The sequence below is a fragment of the Pyrus communis genome, chromosome 17, assembly GCF_963583255.1.
Source record: "Pyrus communis chromosome 17, drPyrComm1.1, whole genome shotgun sequence".
Classification (NCBI taxonomy): domain Eukaryota; kingdom Viridiplantae; phylum Streptophyta; class Magnoliopsida; order Rosales; family Rosaceae; genus Pyrus; species Pyrus communis.
This window is the reverse complement of record NC_084819.1, coordinates 14,337,815-14,353,925: the sequence shown is the minus strand read 5'-3', so window position 1 is coordinate 14,353,925 and position 16,111 is coordinate 14,337,815. Positions and strand designations below refer to the sequence as shown.

Sequence of the window (16,111 nt, the reverse complement as noted above, 5' to 3'; positions counted from 1 at the left end):
CTTTGTCTTCAATTGACTTAGCGCCACGTAAGAAACTGCAAACTTGGTTGGATGGAGCTTGCTGCCATTTTTCACTATTATGTGTTTACGTGGCAATTTTGATATCTCATTTGACGATACTCTAAAATTTAACAAAATCTGAATAAATTAATGCACTAAATATATGGTCTCGATACTGACACGTATCGGTCATACGGTAACTTGAAGAATTTCAAAAAGAGAAACATGTGAAAAGTGAGTGTCCTCCCTCCCCTATATAAAGAGAACCAAAGTCAATGTTCCTTGCACCAACGCACATATAAATGTATACCAGATTTCCATCTTGTTAGGAATCACACAGCCTTGACCTAAATACTTTTGCTTCCTTCTTTGGAAGTGATATTAGTACAAGAAGTTCAATTTCTTAGTGAAGATGGAAGAAAGAAGGGGAGCAAAGTCGAGCAAAGTTATTGAAGATGAGGAGAAATGGGTTTATGATTCTTCCCTGGATCATAAAGGAAACATTCCTATCCGAGCTTCAACTGGTGTTTGGAAAGCCTCTCTCTTTATTGTTGGTAAGAAATAATATTTATGCCAAACTACTAAATATAGCCGTAATACGTAAGTTTCTCTTGATTGCCAAAAATAAAGTCTATAATTTCATGCTACTTTGCTTGAGCAATTATATTTTGGGGTGTGATATCCACACACCCCATGTTACTTCTCACACAGTCTTCTAATTTTCGGCTGTTAGATCGAATGAATTGAAGAAGATCAACAGACAGAAATGAACAAGAGGTGTGTGAGAAGTAATTTGGGGTGTATGGATAGCACACCCCTATATTTTATGCTGCTTCTGTCATATGCTCTGCAAGATTTTTCTTTTTTTGGCTTAATTATTTTTGTCAAGTTTTAGCCGTGAAAGATCATGATAAACAGTTCATGTACAATGGAAATTGAAATACATATATTTTCATCGTAGGAATATATAACTTGTTGACGAAAATATCGTCCACAAAACGAATATTGTATTCTTTTATGTTGCTTTGCTGTCTTGTATTGTATTATCACTTTCTTCGGGCAGAACCACGGAAGGTGGATATATATATATATATATATGTAGGCCGTGAATATATATGTCATATGAGCTAAGAGTGCCTGTGATGAGGGACCGGAGCCTCAGCACACTTACTCTGTGTGTGTGTAAATAGCGTTTAGGGTTAGTGGCCATCCTACCCGATTAACACAAGTAATCAACAAAGTGCTGAAAAAGGTCACCAAGCTACGAATTAGTGCTTTTGTGCTCGCAAATATTTTGGAAAATTCAGTTAATTAGAGCCACAAATACTTCTAAGTTCACTCATATATAATGAGTAGTGCTATCTACACATCCATTTTTATTTCTTACACACCTTTTTCTATTTTCTGACAACAGATCGAATGAATTAAAGAAGATGAATAACCAAAAATTAACAAGGGTGTATGAAAAATAAGAATAGGTATATAAATAGCACTATCCTACGTAATTAGTGGCTCATATTTAATTCATAATTTAATGACCTAACATATCAAATTAGAACAAACTTTATATATATGCGGGTCTATTTTATGCTCAAGATCATGTGGTATATCTTAATAATTCTAAAATTATATACTGGCTCCCTAGCTAAATCCTAAACCCCGATAAATAAGGCCTACCAGCCATTTCAGGTTAACAGGAGGAAACAATATATTAGATGGCATGAGTCATAGTTACTTTGTAATAATGCAATGATATATATGTTAAGAAAATCTTATGCATAACATTTTATTATTGGTACGAGATATTATGTAGCGGAAAAATCTTTCCCCTCAATAAGACATATATATGTAAAGAAACACAAGAACTTAAGCATGTATAGAAATAGCTTTTGCTATTATGTTTTTTTTATGCATGATAGCCTTGGTATAGCTTTGATTTAATGAAATTTAGAGAGGGAAGTAAACCAGATAAGGTTTTCGAAGGGCCATACCTGTAGTGGTACGAGACTCCAAAGCTACATAATCTATCTTTTTCTTACCTTTTGAATGGCCATTTTATCCATATTTTCCATGGACAATGATTGTCTACCCTTCCACTTCCGGTGCCCTCTTGTGCTCTCCTGTTTTGTGTGGTTACGGTTAAGCCACATCAGTTTTTTTATAGAGATAATAAGATAAAAATAAATAATAATATAAAATGTTTACGTGGCTAATAAATAATAATATAAAATGCTGACGTGGCTTAACCATGACCACACAAACAGGAGGGCACGAGAAGTGGAAGAGCAGACAATCCTTGTCCATTTTCCATACTTGTAGCTTTATTATATACAACTTTAATCATCACAGTCCAATATGATCAGGATAATACTGTGCTACTATCACAGATGAAAAGGCACAAAATTATATGAACCAGTTTTCTTTCTTTGGTTCAAATTCTTCAGCTGAATTTTATCTGATAATTAACAATTAGTTGACTTCTCCAATTTTAACTGTATGTGATCATCCTCTGTGTGTGTAGCAATCGAGTTCAGTGAGAGGTTGAGCTACTTTGGAATAGCAACTAGCTTAATTCTTTACCTCACCAGAGTACTGCATGACGACCTCAAGACCGCAGCAAAAAGTGTCAATTACTGGTCTGGTGTCACCACACTGATTCCGCTATTTGGAGGCTTCATAGCTGATGCTTACTTGGGGCGCTTCAAAACAGTTCTTTTTTCATCCATCATTTACCTCATGGTAGTTAATTTCGTTTACTGTTTGAACAATTAAACTATTTGAACACACAAAATTAAAACACTTACTGACATATTCGATCTCTAATATATGTAATCCCGACTGGCATGTGCGCCTCACTTGTATTAGAGAGTGTCTCCGTTTTGTGTGCCAAATAGCATCGCCCAGTTGAAACAAATTAATTTGTTATAAACTATTAATTTACTAAGAATATGACTGTTCTGTTGTTTTAGGGTTTGATTCTTCTGTGCATGTCCTGGTTCTTACCCAGCTTGAGGCCTTGTGATACAAAAACATGTCATGAACCCAGAAAAATACATGAAGTTGTGTTCTTCCTTGCAATCTACTTAGTTTCTATAGGGACTGGGGGTCATAAGCCTGCCCTGGAAAGCTTCGGAGCTGACCAATTCGATGACGATCACCGTGAAGAAAGGAAGCAAAAGATGTCCTTTTTCAATTGGTGGAATTTTGGGCTTTGTTGTGGGCTTTTACTTGGGGTAACTGTGGTTGTGTATGTGCAAGACCATGTGAGTTGGGGTGTTGGTGATATTGTTCTGACTGCAGTCATGGCTGTATCACTTGCTATCTTCATAATTGGAAGGCGGAATTACCGTTATCGGAAACCAACCGGAAGCCCCTTGACACCAATGTTGCAGGTTCTTGTAGCTGCCATTGCTAAGAGAAGTCTGCCTCACCCTTCTGACCCTGCTCAATTGTATGAAATCTCCAAATCGGAAAAGGTCAATGTGAGGCTTCTGTGCCACACCGAGAAGCTCAAGTAAGCGAAGTGATGATATCCTTTCTTTACATAACACAATATGTTCCTTGTTTATATATGATAAGGGTAACGTTCACATGTGACATATCTAATATGTTAATATGACATGTTATGTTGTCAAATTTGACATGTTATATTATCAAACTATTATTTTTGTACAATATAATCACTGCAAAAAATATTATATGAACAAGATTTTCTTGGCATCACGTGTTTCAGATTTCTTGACAAGGCGGCAATCATAAGTGCGCAAAACTTGACCGAGAAACCAAGTCCTTGGAGACTAGTAACTGTGACCAAGGTGGAGGAGATGAAACTTGTTCTAAACTTGATCCCCATTTGGCTAGCAACTCTTCCATTTGGACTTTGTGTAGCACAAACCTCTACATTCTTCATCAAACAAGGTGCCACCATGAACAGAGAGTTTGCAAATGGTTTTGAGGTCCCCCCTGCCTCAATCTATGCAATCGCTGCCATTGGAATGATCGTCTCTGTCACATTATACGAAAAACTCCTCGTCCCGATTCTAAGAAGGACAACCGGAAACGAAAGAGGAATCAACATCCTCCAAAGGATTGGAATCGGAATGATTTTCTCCGTCGCTACGATGATAGCAGCTGCATTGGCGGAGAAGAAACGACTAGGGCTTGTCAAAATTGACCCAATAAAAGGTTCGCATTCCATGAGCGTATTGTGGTTGGCACCACAATTTTTGATCATTGGGTTTGGAGATGGGTTTACTCTTGTGGGGTTGCAGGAGTATTTTTACGACCAAGTTCCGGACTCCATGAGAAGCTTAGGCATTGCTTTATACCTCAGTGTGATCGGAGCTGGGAACTTCCTTAGCAGCCTTTTGATCACGGCCGTTGATCACATCACGGACAATGTCGGGAAGAGTTGGTTCGGGAAGGATTTGAACAGCAGTCGATTAGACAGGTTTTATTGGCTCCTGGCTTGCGTGGCTGCTGCAAATCTGTGTGTTTATGTTTTCGTGGCTCAGCGTTATTCTTACAAGAGTGTGCAGAAGGTGGCTGTGGCTGATAGCTATGAAGATGAACCGGAACATGGAGGCCCGATCCCATGAAATTATATATACACATATATTGTAGTTTAATATCAGCAATATTGACTGAACCATCGTTTAGTAAGTCCAAAAATAATCTACTTTCTAAGTTTGAAGTACTACCGGTTGTGAAATCGTGCTTGAAATTAATTTGTAAAGGTTTGAATTTCAGTATTTAAAGAAATATCAAGGCATACAAAATGGTGCCATCCAATTCCAATTTAAACTCACCTGGAATCGGTGTATATTATCAATCTCTCTATATTTTCGCATAGCGTAATGAGTTGCTTGATAATTAAGAGAGAGAAAGAGAGAACAATGACATAGGCATTTCGCTCGCATTATGTAACCATCTCATATAATAGTTGATCAAAACAAATACAACTTTTTTTTCTCAAGATACGTTTAAATTTGTAATTATAATTAAGTATCAAACACAATGTAAATACGTATTATAATTGTATTCATGTGGATCTCTGAGACTTCCTCTGATCGAAGTGGAAATAACAACTACTAAAACAAAGATTGGTAGGTGAATGAGATAAGAGAGTTGGGTTCTAAAATATTTGCCTTACATTGCACAATGAAAGTGTGCACAGTAGCATTCTTAGGACTTATCTTTGTCTTATTAATATTAATAATTATTAATAAAAGCGTCCTGCCAAAGATGATTATAATGTGTCACCAGAAAGACACATAAAATGGTGTCCCAACTATTCTATACCACTAGAGTGACAAAATTTAATGCTCTTTTTTGGGTCTTTTTCAATGGTTACAAGCACAACTAAGAATTGAAGTCTCTCGAGCCAAAAAGGGTTGGTTGAGTTGATAAGAATCGTTCTCTTTTTTAAACTAAGGCCTAGGTTAAGGCCTAGGTTCGAATCTCCTTGTCGGCGATCTCTTTTAGTGGGCAATCTGTAAAAACAAAAAGGGAAATTTTATTTGAACCCATATGACTTATTTCTACACCCAACTTACTCTTTACACTCATATAAATTTTAATTAAACAATCAATATCTCTCTAAACCCAAATTTATTGCTTAAACTACCCTCACAAACCCAATTTAATAGGTAAGTTTATCTTTACACCCATTAATAAATAAAAACGCAAAGTCAGTTTTCTACAACTCATTCAAACATAAAGAGAACAATAGATATTACATATTTGTCTCGTGTTTAATCCTTCTTTTGTTGTATATTTCGCATTGCTCGTTTTCTTCACCTAACCAACCCAAGCGTTGATGTATTCAAAATATTTTTTAGTTTGCAGAAATTTACCATTTTCCAATCGTATAGAGTGCAGTGATTTAGAGGTTGAATTAGTGGAGAATTGTGAGAAAATTGGATTGGGTTATCGTGTGGGTTTCTTTTGCATCTGATGCTCTGAGCAAATTATTGTTTCAATGAGATTTTACCAAGTATAATTACCCAGTTCAATTATTTGATTTCAATAATCCTTGATTTCAATTTTCTCTTCAAGTGATGGCTATTCCCTCTTAACAAGAAAGATTCAGTTCTGACATATATTTATCGGGGCACTACCACTAAAACTTGTCTCCAACGTTATCCTTGGTGATTGTAAGGGTGTTATTATTGAATGTGTGTTTATTGGTAAATTTTGATTTTTGTGTTTATTTCATCTTGTACTTGATGGTAATTACACTATAGGGTTAAGAAGACAATTCACAATTAAGATTTAAGTTAAGTGTAAAGTGAAGTTGTATAAATTCAAATAAAATTTTTCAAAAAAAAAAAAAAAAAAAGTTAAGACCCTTTTTGTAAATCCTCGAAGAGACTTATAGTATATTATAACCCTATGATTGGGTAGTCTCCCCGCCACCTAAACTTTTGATTACCTAAAAAAGAAAAAGAACTGCAGTCTCATTTTCATATCCGCCACAAGTGGACTCACAGCCACTATGGGAATAAGAAATATCGTTTTCCATTGATTTATTCCTTTGCTGATGAATGGATTAGACACCACCAGTCTTCCCTGTTTCACTTTGGAATCTAATCGCTTACGTTGTTATATTAAAGGGGTTCAAATTTTTTTCTCAATGCCGACCTTGATCATGTGCAAGTGATGCCACCGTGCAAAACTCCTAATTTAAGAGGCTCTCAATTTATAATTTTATTTTACCTGTATATAGTGTTCTCCCGCTTCTTATCTCTATAGGTCCAACTAGTCTATTTCCATTTATCTTCTTACCAGTAACTCTGAAATCCAAGCAAATTACCAACAACCAGCCCAAAGGAAGCAAAATATCAATTAATGCTTTACGGTTCTTATCCACATTTAATTCATTAACGAACTTTTTAACCAAAAATTAAAATCATACATCAAGACACCAGATGTATCCAGCGCGCAACACTTGGCACGCCCTGATTGACCGCAAATGCCATGTAATAACCTGGCGGAGCAACCATCCCATTCGGCGGCGCCACACAGCTAATCCTGTAACGCCCCTCACCGTCCGGCACCGACGGCGTAACGGCCAGTTTGACCAGCCGCTGACCCTGCGAAAACGAATGCGTGGCAAAAGGCGCGTTCCCCAAATTAACCTCCACAACCCCCACCACGGACAGCGGAACCGACACCGAAACGTCAAAACTCTCGCCGTAGCGCACCGTTTCGGGTATCCCCTCGATAATGGGTCGGAGATTCGCCCGGTCCGGACTCAAATACTCGGGCGAAAACGCTTCGATTCGTAACTCCGTGGGAAACTCGGTGTCGAATCTGTAGAAATAATGCGGGTTGCTTCCGGCGATTAATAGCCGCCCGTCGGGTAAGAGATTCGCAGTGGAGTGGTACAATCGGGGCACGGTTCCCGGGTTCAAAGTCATGAACCGCAAGCCGACCGGCTGGTCGGATCGGTAAAGAAGCGGGTACAAGCACGGGTTAGATGCCGCCTCGAAGCCCTGGGTCCCAGCTTGCGCTCCGTTGATGACCAAAACGTCGCCGCTTGGGAGCATGACCATGTCCCCCATAATCCTCCCGAACGGCATGTCCTCCATTTCCCAAACCGGGTCGGGAGACGTCGCTACGATGCGCCCGCAGCTGCCGTGCGCCGGGGTGTCGGTCATCCTCGCGATGAAAGCGCCGTACTGGGCCCCGCCGCAAACCAAAATCACAGCCGTTGAGTAGTCGCCTTCTAACGCCAGCATTGCGGATGATCCGGCGGACGGGTAATTACGTGGGCCGCCATCCAACGGTGGATATTCCCTCACGATTTTATCCACGTTGTGATCGTACGACACCGCTTTGTTGTTAGCAAAGATGAAGAGGTGGCCGTTGGGGAGGAGATGCACGTACGGGTATAAATTGTCCATTTGGTTGTCCTCCACGTCAGCAAGGAAATTGAGCGCAACGGCGCCTTTTCTCGGCGGGTAATACTCCACCGTGTTGGCCGCTCTCCCGCCGACTATAGCCACCGACCCGTCCGGCAGAATCTGATTCGTGGCGTACCACCTCCCGTTGGCCAATTCCACGTCAGCAAGCTCCACCCAGTCGCACGACCCGGTTGCCTCGCACGGGACGAATTTTCGGATCTTTTTCACCCCGTCCAGGTCACCACCCGTTTGTAATAACGTGCCGTCCGGGAGGAACTGCCCGGATGAGCACCACGTGTCGGTCTGGATCATGAGCGGGCGGATTTGCTTTGTCTGGAGGTCGAAGAGCACGGAGTGGGCGTAGCAGTCGCGCTTCAGAACCGCGTCGTAGGGGTCGTTGCGGCAGTGGCCCCTGCGGAGCATTTTGCGGGAAGGGCCGATGCTGGTGCGGTCGAGGAGCACCACGGTATTGAAGCGTGTGACGGCGGTGTGCATGGAGGCTACGCCGGCGTTCTCCACGAGGAGCTCCCACGTGCCTGGTAAGTCGGCACGTGCGAAGACTGTTAGTACTGTGGTTATTAGAAGCAGTAGCAGCCATTGCTGAGAAACAGAAGGCATGGTGAAAGACAGTGGATGATAAAAAGTAGTGAGAGCGTGTACCGTGTATAGTGATGTGAAGCTAGTACTTAAAGCAATGAAGGAAGTGCTTTGCTACAGCAAGGTGCAGAACAAACAAAGAATGCACTGAATATGGTCCCCTCGATCATAGATTTCACGTAATCTGTCCGACCGCCTAATGTTGTTACATTATCAACCGTTGATGTGTTGCTTATAATGTTGATAATTTGATATTAAAATATACTCTCTTTTTTTTATATTGTATTGATATTACTATCACTAAAAATAAAGGAAAATTAATGAAAATGATTAGAAAATTTTAAATTTTAACGATGAGAATAAAATAAAAGATAAAGTGATTACTATCATGATTGACTTTTTAATGTAAAATATGGTTTTTCATTAAAGTGAACCATACAAAGAACTTTTCATTAAACTTCCCTTGTAAAGCTTGCGAGGTTTAAGTAGTAGATGACAATCCTATTAATGAAATAACGGAGAAGAACTTCCATGAAATTATATCGGAAGGCAGATTGTCTGTCCTCCTGTTTGGATGCCCTTTCCATCTCTTCTTATTTATACAGTCACAGTCACAGTTAAGTCACGTCAACATTTTATATTCCTATTACTTTTTATCTTATTACCTTTATAAAAAAAATTATTATAAAATATTTACGTGGTTTACCAATAATCGCATAAAATAGAAAGACATAAAAAAAAACATCTAAATAAAAGAGCAGACAATCAACCTTCATTATATCGTGACAAAGACTCTCTCAGACAAATAATTTTCTCAGATTTGGCGTTTGGGACTTGTAACTGCCAGATACTCTGACTTAAAAGGTAACCGTAAGAAGTATGGTTCCCTTACGATGACACGTTGGCATTGGCATGCTTGGATTTCTTACCTGTCGAAAGATGATGACCCGATGACGTATGTTTCACCAGAAGAGAGAATGGCAAGGATACGAGTGGGGTCCAAAGTGGGACCACCACGAGCTGGGTGTGTCTCCTTGCGGACCCTTGCCTCCTTCCATCTCTTGTTTTCACACCAGTCTGCAACACTGTACTTTCACTTCCATGCTTCTTCCCTTGTCGTATCCGATGTCGAATGTCGGTTGCTAATTTTAATTAATTAGCAAATATAATGAATTAAGCAGTAAAATATCTAGTAATGATACGATTAGTTGTAGTGCTAATTCGGTAACCGACTCAAAATGTTTTATCATGTTAATTATTGACGGTATTATGAACCCTAAACCCTAGTATTGCCATAAGATTTTATCAATTACAATGAATAACTGAGGTCATTTAATTTTTAGCTAGAAATCAAATACATGAACAGCGAACACGTTGCAATAGAATAAATTAATACAATAAATCCAAGTATATCACCTCAGTGGACCAACGTCTGATTTATTTATTTATTTTTGATATTTAGTTAAAATTGTTCCGAAATTAATATAACTCTTCACTTTAACTCTTATGATTTGAAATTGATAAAAGTGATATTTGAGTTTGTCCATCATCAATCATTTTGGTCATTGTGTGAAAAATCTCTATTAAATAATGACTAAAATGACAAAAATATTATCAATTTAATAAACAATGAGCCAAATTATTTGACAAAAATTGAGGATATTTTTCTTATTTTATCTTTGTTTAAGGGAGATTTTTCACGGAAAAACCAAAATGATTAATGTTGAACAAACTCAGGGAGTTCTATTGATTTTAAATCTCATGGACCCAAATGATGAGTTATGCTAATTTCATGAATCGTTTTGGTTAAAAGGCTAGGCATGGGGTCTAAATAATCCAACTCTATATATGTCGAAATGATTTACATGTGTTTTAGTAGGAATGAGACTAGAAAGATGGAGAATTAAACTCAAGACATCAGACATAGAATGGATGCTTTAACTAGCTGAGCTACAAGCTCTTAATTCTCCTAATCTGGCTAAATCTTCAATAGTCACTGGAAATAACTTATAGAATTGGTACACTGTGATTATTGACTAGAACATATTACGTTATCCATCCTCCAATGAGAGGATGGCACTTACTTGGGGCCTTTCTAGTGATAAGATCCTTAGCAGCCACGAATACCATAGTGCATATAAATCCAACAAAAACTGTCTTAATAAGTGACAAATTATTGTCCTGCTAGAACATGTTATTCGAAATGACATGCTGCCCAAGCCAAAGATCCAATTATTCAAGTTGATGATGGCATTTGCCTGCCCTTATCTTGACAAAAAGAAAAAATAAATATTTCTTCTAATAAGTACATTAGGAGGAGATTGACTAAGTCAATTTTAATCAAGTATTAGTAGAAATGAAGATATTAATGCTCATATGTATGGGTTTTATTTGTGTCTTTCTTTCATTTCTTTCTTCTTTTTTTTTTTTTTAAAAGGGAAGAATTGGTGGCAAATCACTGTTATCCACCTCTTTCGGAGACTAGAAAAACTCATAGAGGTATTTCAGTCTCCCCCTGGCCACAAATTTAACTTCCACACCAGCACTGGGTTTGTGTCTTTCTTTGTTTTTTTTTTTTTTTTTTTTTCAAATGGAGAAAGATAAGGTGAGATTTGCTATTCACCAATAATCACGGACGAGACACCTATCCTCTCCCAAAAGGATGAGGACCATGTCTTTCTTTGATTTACATAACGAGTGATTGAACTTTTAACTTATTATAATTCTAACTCATTTCTATATTCTTTCTAACCACTTGAATTAACAGCTTATATACGTTTCTAAAATTACGTTTACCAAACACGTATATAATAAGAACGTACCTTATTATATAGAGAAAAAAAAATTATAATTAACTATAGAGATGATTGATAAATAAATAAATAAAGGCTATAAATATGTGATGATTGCTAGGAAAGAAGCTTTATGAGTGGCTATGATCCTTTTGACACCGACATAGGCTGAATCATATATTTCATCATCCTCCAATTGAATTAGATTAAGAACATAGCAGAATGATCTTGGACCTAAAAAAAAGCTTAATGATCATTAGAGGAACAGAATTATATATACATATGTGTGTGTGTGTCTATATTTAAGTATATATTTGAAACTTTGAGTGGCGATTGTTGGAATCGTGGAATCAACGAAAAAATAAGTGAAAAAAAAAGATGCTTTATGATCGCTTTGACAGCAGCTGCACCAAGGTAGTTTCGCTGGGAATCATGTTCTATATGGTGCTTCGTGAATGGGGCAACTTCTGTCGAAAGTTGGTGCTTTATATATTAAAATTCTTGGTCTGAGCCCCAGAGAAAAAGAAAAAGAAAATCATATTAATGCAAAACCTTCTATCGGATTAACTGCGTCCTTGGTTAATCATGTTAAAAATGAATCTCATATTGATGGAAGGAAGAATTTTATGTGTATAAGTTGAACTACTCCATATATTGTCAATTGATTTTATGGTGAAATCTCAATTTTTTTCATGGTATCAGAGTAGGTTGTCTCACGTGTGAAGCCAAGTGGCTACACGCACTCCACGTCATCCTGTTATATCGTCCACTTGTTAGGTTTGGAACTAGTAGTCACACATGAGGAGGCGTGTTGAAAATGAATCTCACATTGATGGGAGGAGAGACCTTGCATGTGTTTATAAGTAAATTGAGCTACTCCACATATTGCCATTTGGTTTTATGTGGAATCTCAACTTTCTTCAAATCCTTGCACTTGCAGCTCATATGGTAAACTGACCCATTGTGTTTTGATAAAATTGTAGATATATAGTACGTGTTGAAATATAATTAGTCTCTGTTGTGAGAATATAAAGATAAAAGAGTGTCATATCTGAGAAAGAAATAACCTTACAAGGGCTTGTAAGGGTGTTTCTTTTATAATGGTAATTTGTTTATTATGGATTGGAACCTTTACTTTTTTTATAGTACTAGATTAGGTTGGCCCATGTCTAAATTCCAAGTGCCACATGGGCTCCGCATCACTCACACGTGCTCCATGTGTTGTGTTGTTTATGCGTTTGACGTAAAAAGTTTTCACATGTAAAGAAATGTGTGAGAATGTGAAAATAAAAGAATCTAAAACCTTGCAACGACTTATAATTTAACAATGAAAAGATCGGAAAAGAATGTGAAGAGACGGGAGATAATAGAAAAAGAATTCAAAATGAATTAACAAGAGAGGGAAAAAAAAAAAAAAAAGATCCCAACATGATCGCCTAGCTAGGTAGCCAACACATTATGAACATGCTCTAATTTCGCCTCATCTATCTTGCGTGCTGCATAAGTCATAGCATTTGTATTGATTTACAAGCTGACCGTGGAGAGCTTTGACTGAAGTTGCAACCCATAATGTATGCTTGATTTTCACTTATTTGTAAGGATACTACTTGGGTACTGAACAGTCAGTAGCCAATTTCACTGACCATCTACGTGGCCCAATAAATTTAAGACATGTTAATTTCAATTTTGCTATTCTCGTAACCAAACGCAAACCAACCCCTTTAAACCCAATACCAAACAGGACTCTTCTTCTCCGATGTCTGCTAATCTCCATGCCATGGCTATGGTTTCTTCTTCAGCCCATCTTCTTTCCTCCATCTTCTCCCCCGCCCGTCCCAATCCCTCATCTAACCGTTGATTCCACTGTTGCAATGAGATTGACGGCGACGCAGCTATGCGGGTTTGACGTGGATGCCGCCAACTTACGAGGACAAGGATTACGAATGGCCGATTATTGAGCTCGACGTGGCTGTGGAGGACAAGATTGGTGAAGTCTTGAAATGGCGAAGTCGAGGAGTTCACGGTGGCCGGTTGTGAAGATCTTGCAGACTTGTTGGAGATGAGGAGGACCATTGTTTGGTCACGGGTTTAAATCATGGATTTTTGTTTGGTTACAGAGATGGCAAGGTCCTTGGATTGACAGATTGTTCAAACTTAGAGCAGCTCTAGCGGGGCTTGTAGCCTGATGGACTGCCTATGAAATAGGGCCAAAACACCCAAGCAAGGAGGTCCAGCGTTTGCTGGCGATTGAGCCCGAGCAGGCCTGAGGGAGAGGTCCAGCATGAGTAGCTGGCCTGAGAGCCCGAAGGTTAGGTGACGAAGGCTGACGTTAGGATGGCGTCAACCATAATATAAAATTAATAAAAATATAAAATATTGTTAAAAAATGTAAAAATTTAGTTTAAAAAAAAAGTAAAAATTTTAATTTTTTTTTAAATTAATAAAAAAATCCGAAAAAAAAAAATTTAAAAATGATTTAATTTTTCTATAAATATATTATCATTATCTTCCAACTTACAACATAATTTTATATTTTCTCAAATACTTTAGGTTGTAATTTATTATTTAATGACATGTGGTACAACGAGACCGATTAAAAATCATATATGAAATTACAAATAAAATTATTTTGTATTATTTTATAAAATAAAAAATACTAATATTTTGTTGCCTATTGTCAGGGCTATTCGGTGTAAAGGTGGAAATGCAAAAAGCAGTTACTGTTCATTGGAGACTATTCAATAGTGACTTGCCCTAGGGGGCCTTTGCAACGGTGGAGTTGCTCTTATTGGGCCACATAGATGGTCAGTGAAATTAGGTACTGATTGTTCAGTACCTAAGCATTGTCCTATTTATAAAGTGTTTCCTTAACAATTTGTTGTTCCCAATACAACTAATTACATGTTACTGTGTTATTATATCATTCTCGTGCTATTGAGATATTGGAGTGGACTAACAAAGGAAATGATGGGGGCAACTAATTTGTGACATCCCACATCACCCAGGGGTGTGATCCTTATATGTATATTCTCATCCCTACCTAGCACGAGGCCTTTTGGGAGCTCACTGATTTCGGGTTCCGTAGGAACTCCGAAGTTAAGCGAGAAGGAGGCTAGAGCAATTCCATGATGGGTGACCCCCTGGGAAGTTGCTCGTAAGTTCCCAAAAACAAAACCGTGAGGGAATGGTAAGCCCAAAGTGGACAAAATCGTGCTACGGTGGTGGATCGGACCCGGGAAGTGATCCCCCTCCAAGGCCGGGATGTGACAATTTGGTATCAGAGCCTAACCCTAGTCGCGTGTGTGCCGACGAGGACGTCAGGCTCCTAAGGGGGGTGGATTGTGACATCCCACATCGTCCAAGGGTGTGATCCTTATATGTTTATTCCCATCCCTACCTAGTATGAGGCCTTTTGGGAGCTCACTGGCTTCGGGTTCCGTAGGAACTCCGAAGTTAAGCGAGTAGGAGGCTAGAGCAATCCCATGATGGGTGACCCCCTGGGAAGTTGCTTGTGAATTCCCAAAAAAAAAACCATGAGGGAATGGTAAGCCCAAAGCGGACAATATCGTGTTACGGTGGTGGAGCGGGCCCGGGAAGTGATCCCCCCCCGGGTCGGGATGTGGCATAATTTCTAGGAGTAGGGGCAGATCTATGGTATGGCGAGGGTGGGTATCTACCCATCTAGATCCTGAAAAATGAACTTAACGAATCATAGTTTGCCCCCCCCCCCCAGAAGCTGAGCATTTGTATTTGATTGTATTTTCTATATTATGGAACATGGATTTTGGGCTATGATTTTGGAATGTAACAATTAACATTATAAGATATTAAAACAAATTTTCAATTCTCTTTCCTCATGGTTTACTATAAATAAAGACATAAACAATGAGAAATAAACATCCTACAAAATTTTCAATTCTCTTTCTCTCTTTGCCGCAATTGAAGGAAATATGAAAGAAAATTGGTTACGGAGATTTGGACATGTGAAACGAAGGCCTACTGACACTTCGGATAGAAGATGCGATTACGGGATAGAGGTTTAGGGTCGAAGGGGTAGAGGAAGACTTATGAAGACTTTGGAAGAAACTCTAAGAAAAGACTTAGAACACTTGGATCTAACAGAAGAAGCGACACTGAACCGAGCGCAATGACGTTCTAGGATTTATATAGCCGACCTCACTTAGTGGGAAACTGTTTTGTTGTTGTTGTTGTTGTTTCTCTCTTTGCCGCACCCCTTAGACCTATAAGCCATAATACGTTATCAAAATGCTTCTAACGTTGCACTGATAAAATTCGATTACAAACCATTTCAGAAGATTCATCATCATAATCTAGATTATACTAAAATATGGTCTTAATGGTCGATATTTTCTCAACCTGATTGTATGAACGTTCATCATTGAGCATGACCACTAATTTTCAATTACCAAATTATATATTAAACTTAATTATTATTTGCAATTATATTTATTATTACTATTATAATTGTGATGAATTGTATATGTGTGAATAAAGAAAACAACAGGAATAAAAAAGGAAAATTTATATATACTAAAACTGAGTTTTAGGATGGCATTATTGATCTATAGTGTGGGGACGGATTTGCCCCCTCACTTTCTTCACAACTTTTAGCATTCTTTTAGATCTTGCAGTAAATTGCTGATTTTGCCCATGGTAGACGCGTGTTGGTAAGGGAAGGAGGCTGAATTTACGCATTTTAGTCATCTGGGAAAAGAAGAAAGGTGGAAAACCAGAGCTCTTCCATTTGCTTCCATAGATTTCTCGAGCTTTCTCTCAAGCCTGGAACCCTCATCA

General features: G+C 38.3%; 2 protein-coding genes across 2 annotated transcripts; one reads left to right on the top strand and one right to left on the bottom strand.

Moving 5' to 3' along the window:
• Positions 1 to 307: 307 nt before the first annotated feature.
• Positions 308 to 4,779, top strand: LOC137723631 (protein NRT1/ PTR FAMILY 5.6-like). Its single transcript, XM_068462827.1, has 4 exons — positions 308 to 554; positions 2,522 to 2,739; positions 2,970 to 3,514; positions 3,734 to 4,779. The coding sequence occupies exons 1-4, from the start codon at positions 413 to 415 to the stop codon at positions 4,596 to 4,598; spliced, it is 1,770 nt and encodes a 589-aa protein (XP_068318928.1). The 5' UTR covers positions 308 to 412; the 3' UTR covers positions 4,599 to 4,779.
• Positions 4,780 to 6,828: 2,049 nt separating this feature from the next.
• LOC137722516 (aldehyde oxidase GLOX) lies at positions 6,829 to 8,587 on the bottom strand. Its single transcript, XM_068461531.1, has one exon. The coding sequence runs from the start codon at positions 8,523 to 8,525 to the stop codon at positions 6,918 to 6,920; it is 1,608 nt and encodes a 535-aa protein (XP_068317632.1). The 5' UTR covers positions 8,526 to 8,587; the 3' UTR covers positions 6,829 to 6,917.
• Between the last annotated feature and the right edge of the window lie 7,524 nt (positions 8,588 to 16,111).

Excerpts from the sequence above, each read along its gene's own strand:
- LOC137723631 (XM_068462827.1), top strand. The coding sequence starts at position 413 with ATGGAAGAAAGAAGGGGAGCAAAGTCGAGCAAAGTTATTGAAGATGAG. Across the intron at positions 2,740-2,969 it reads CATCCATCATTTACCTCATG|GGTTTGATTCTTCTGTGCAT; the intron begins GTAGTTAATTTC and ends CTGTTGTTTTAG. Across the intron at positions 3,515-3,733 it reads TGCCACACCGAGAAGCTCAA|ATTTCTTGACAAGGCGGCAA; the intron begins GTAAGCGAAGTG and ends CACGTGTTTCAG.
- LOC137722516 (XM_068461531.1), bottom strand. The coding sequence starts at position 8,525 with ATGCCTTCTGTTTCTCAGCAATGGCTGCTACTGCTTCTAATAACCACA.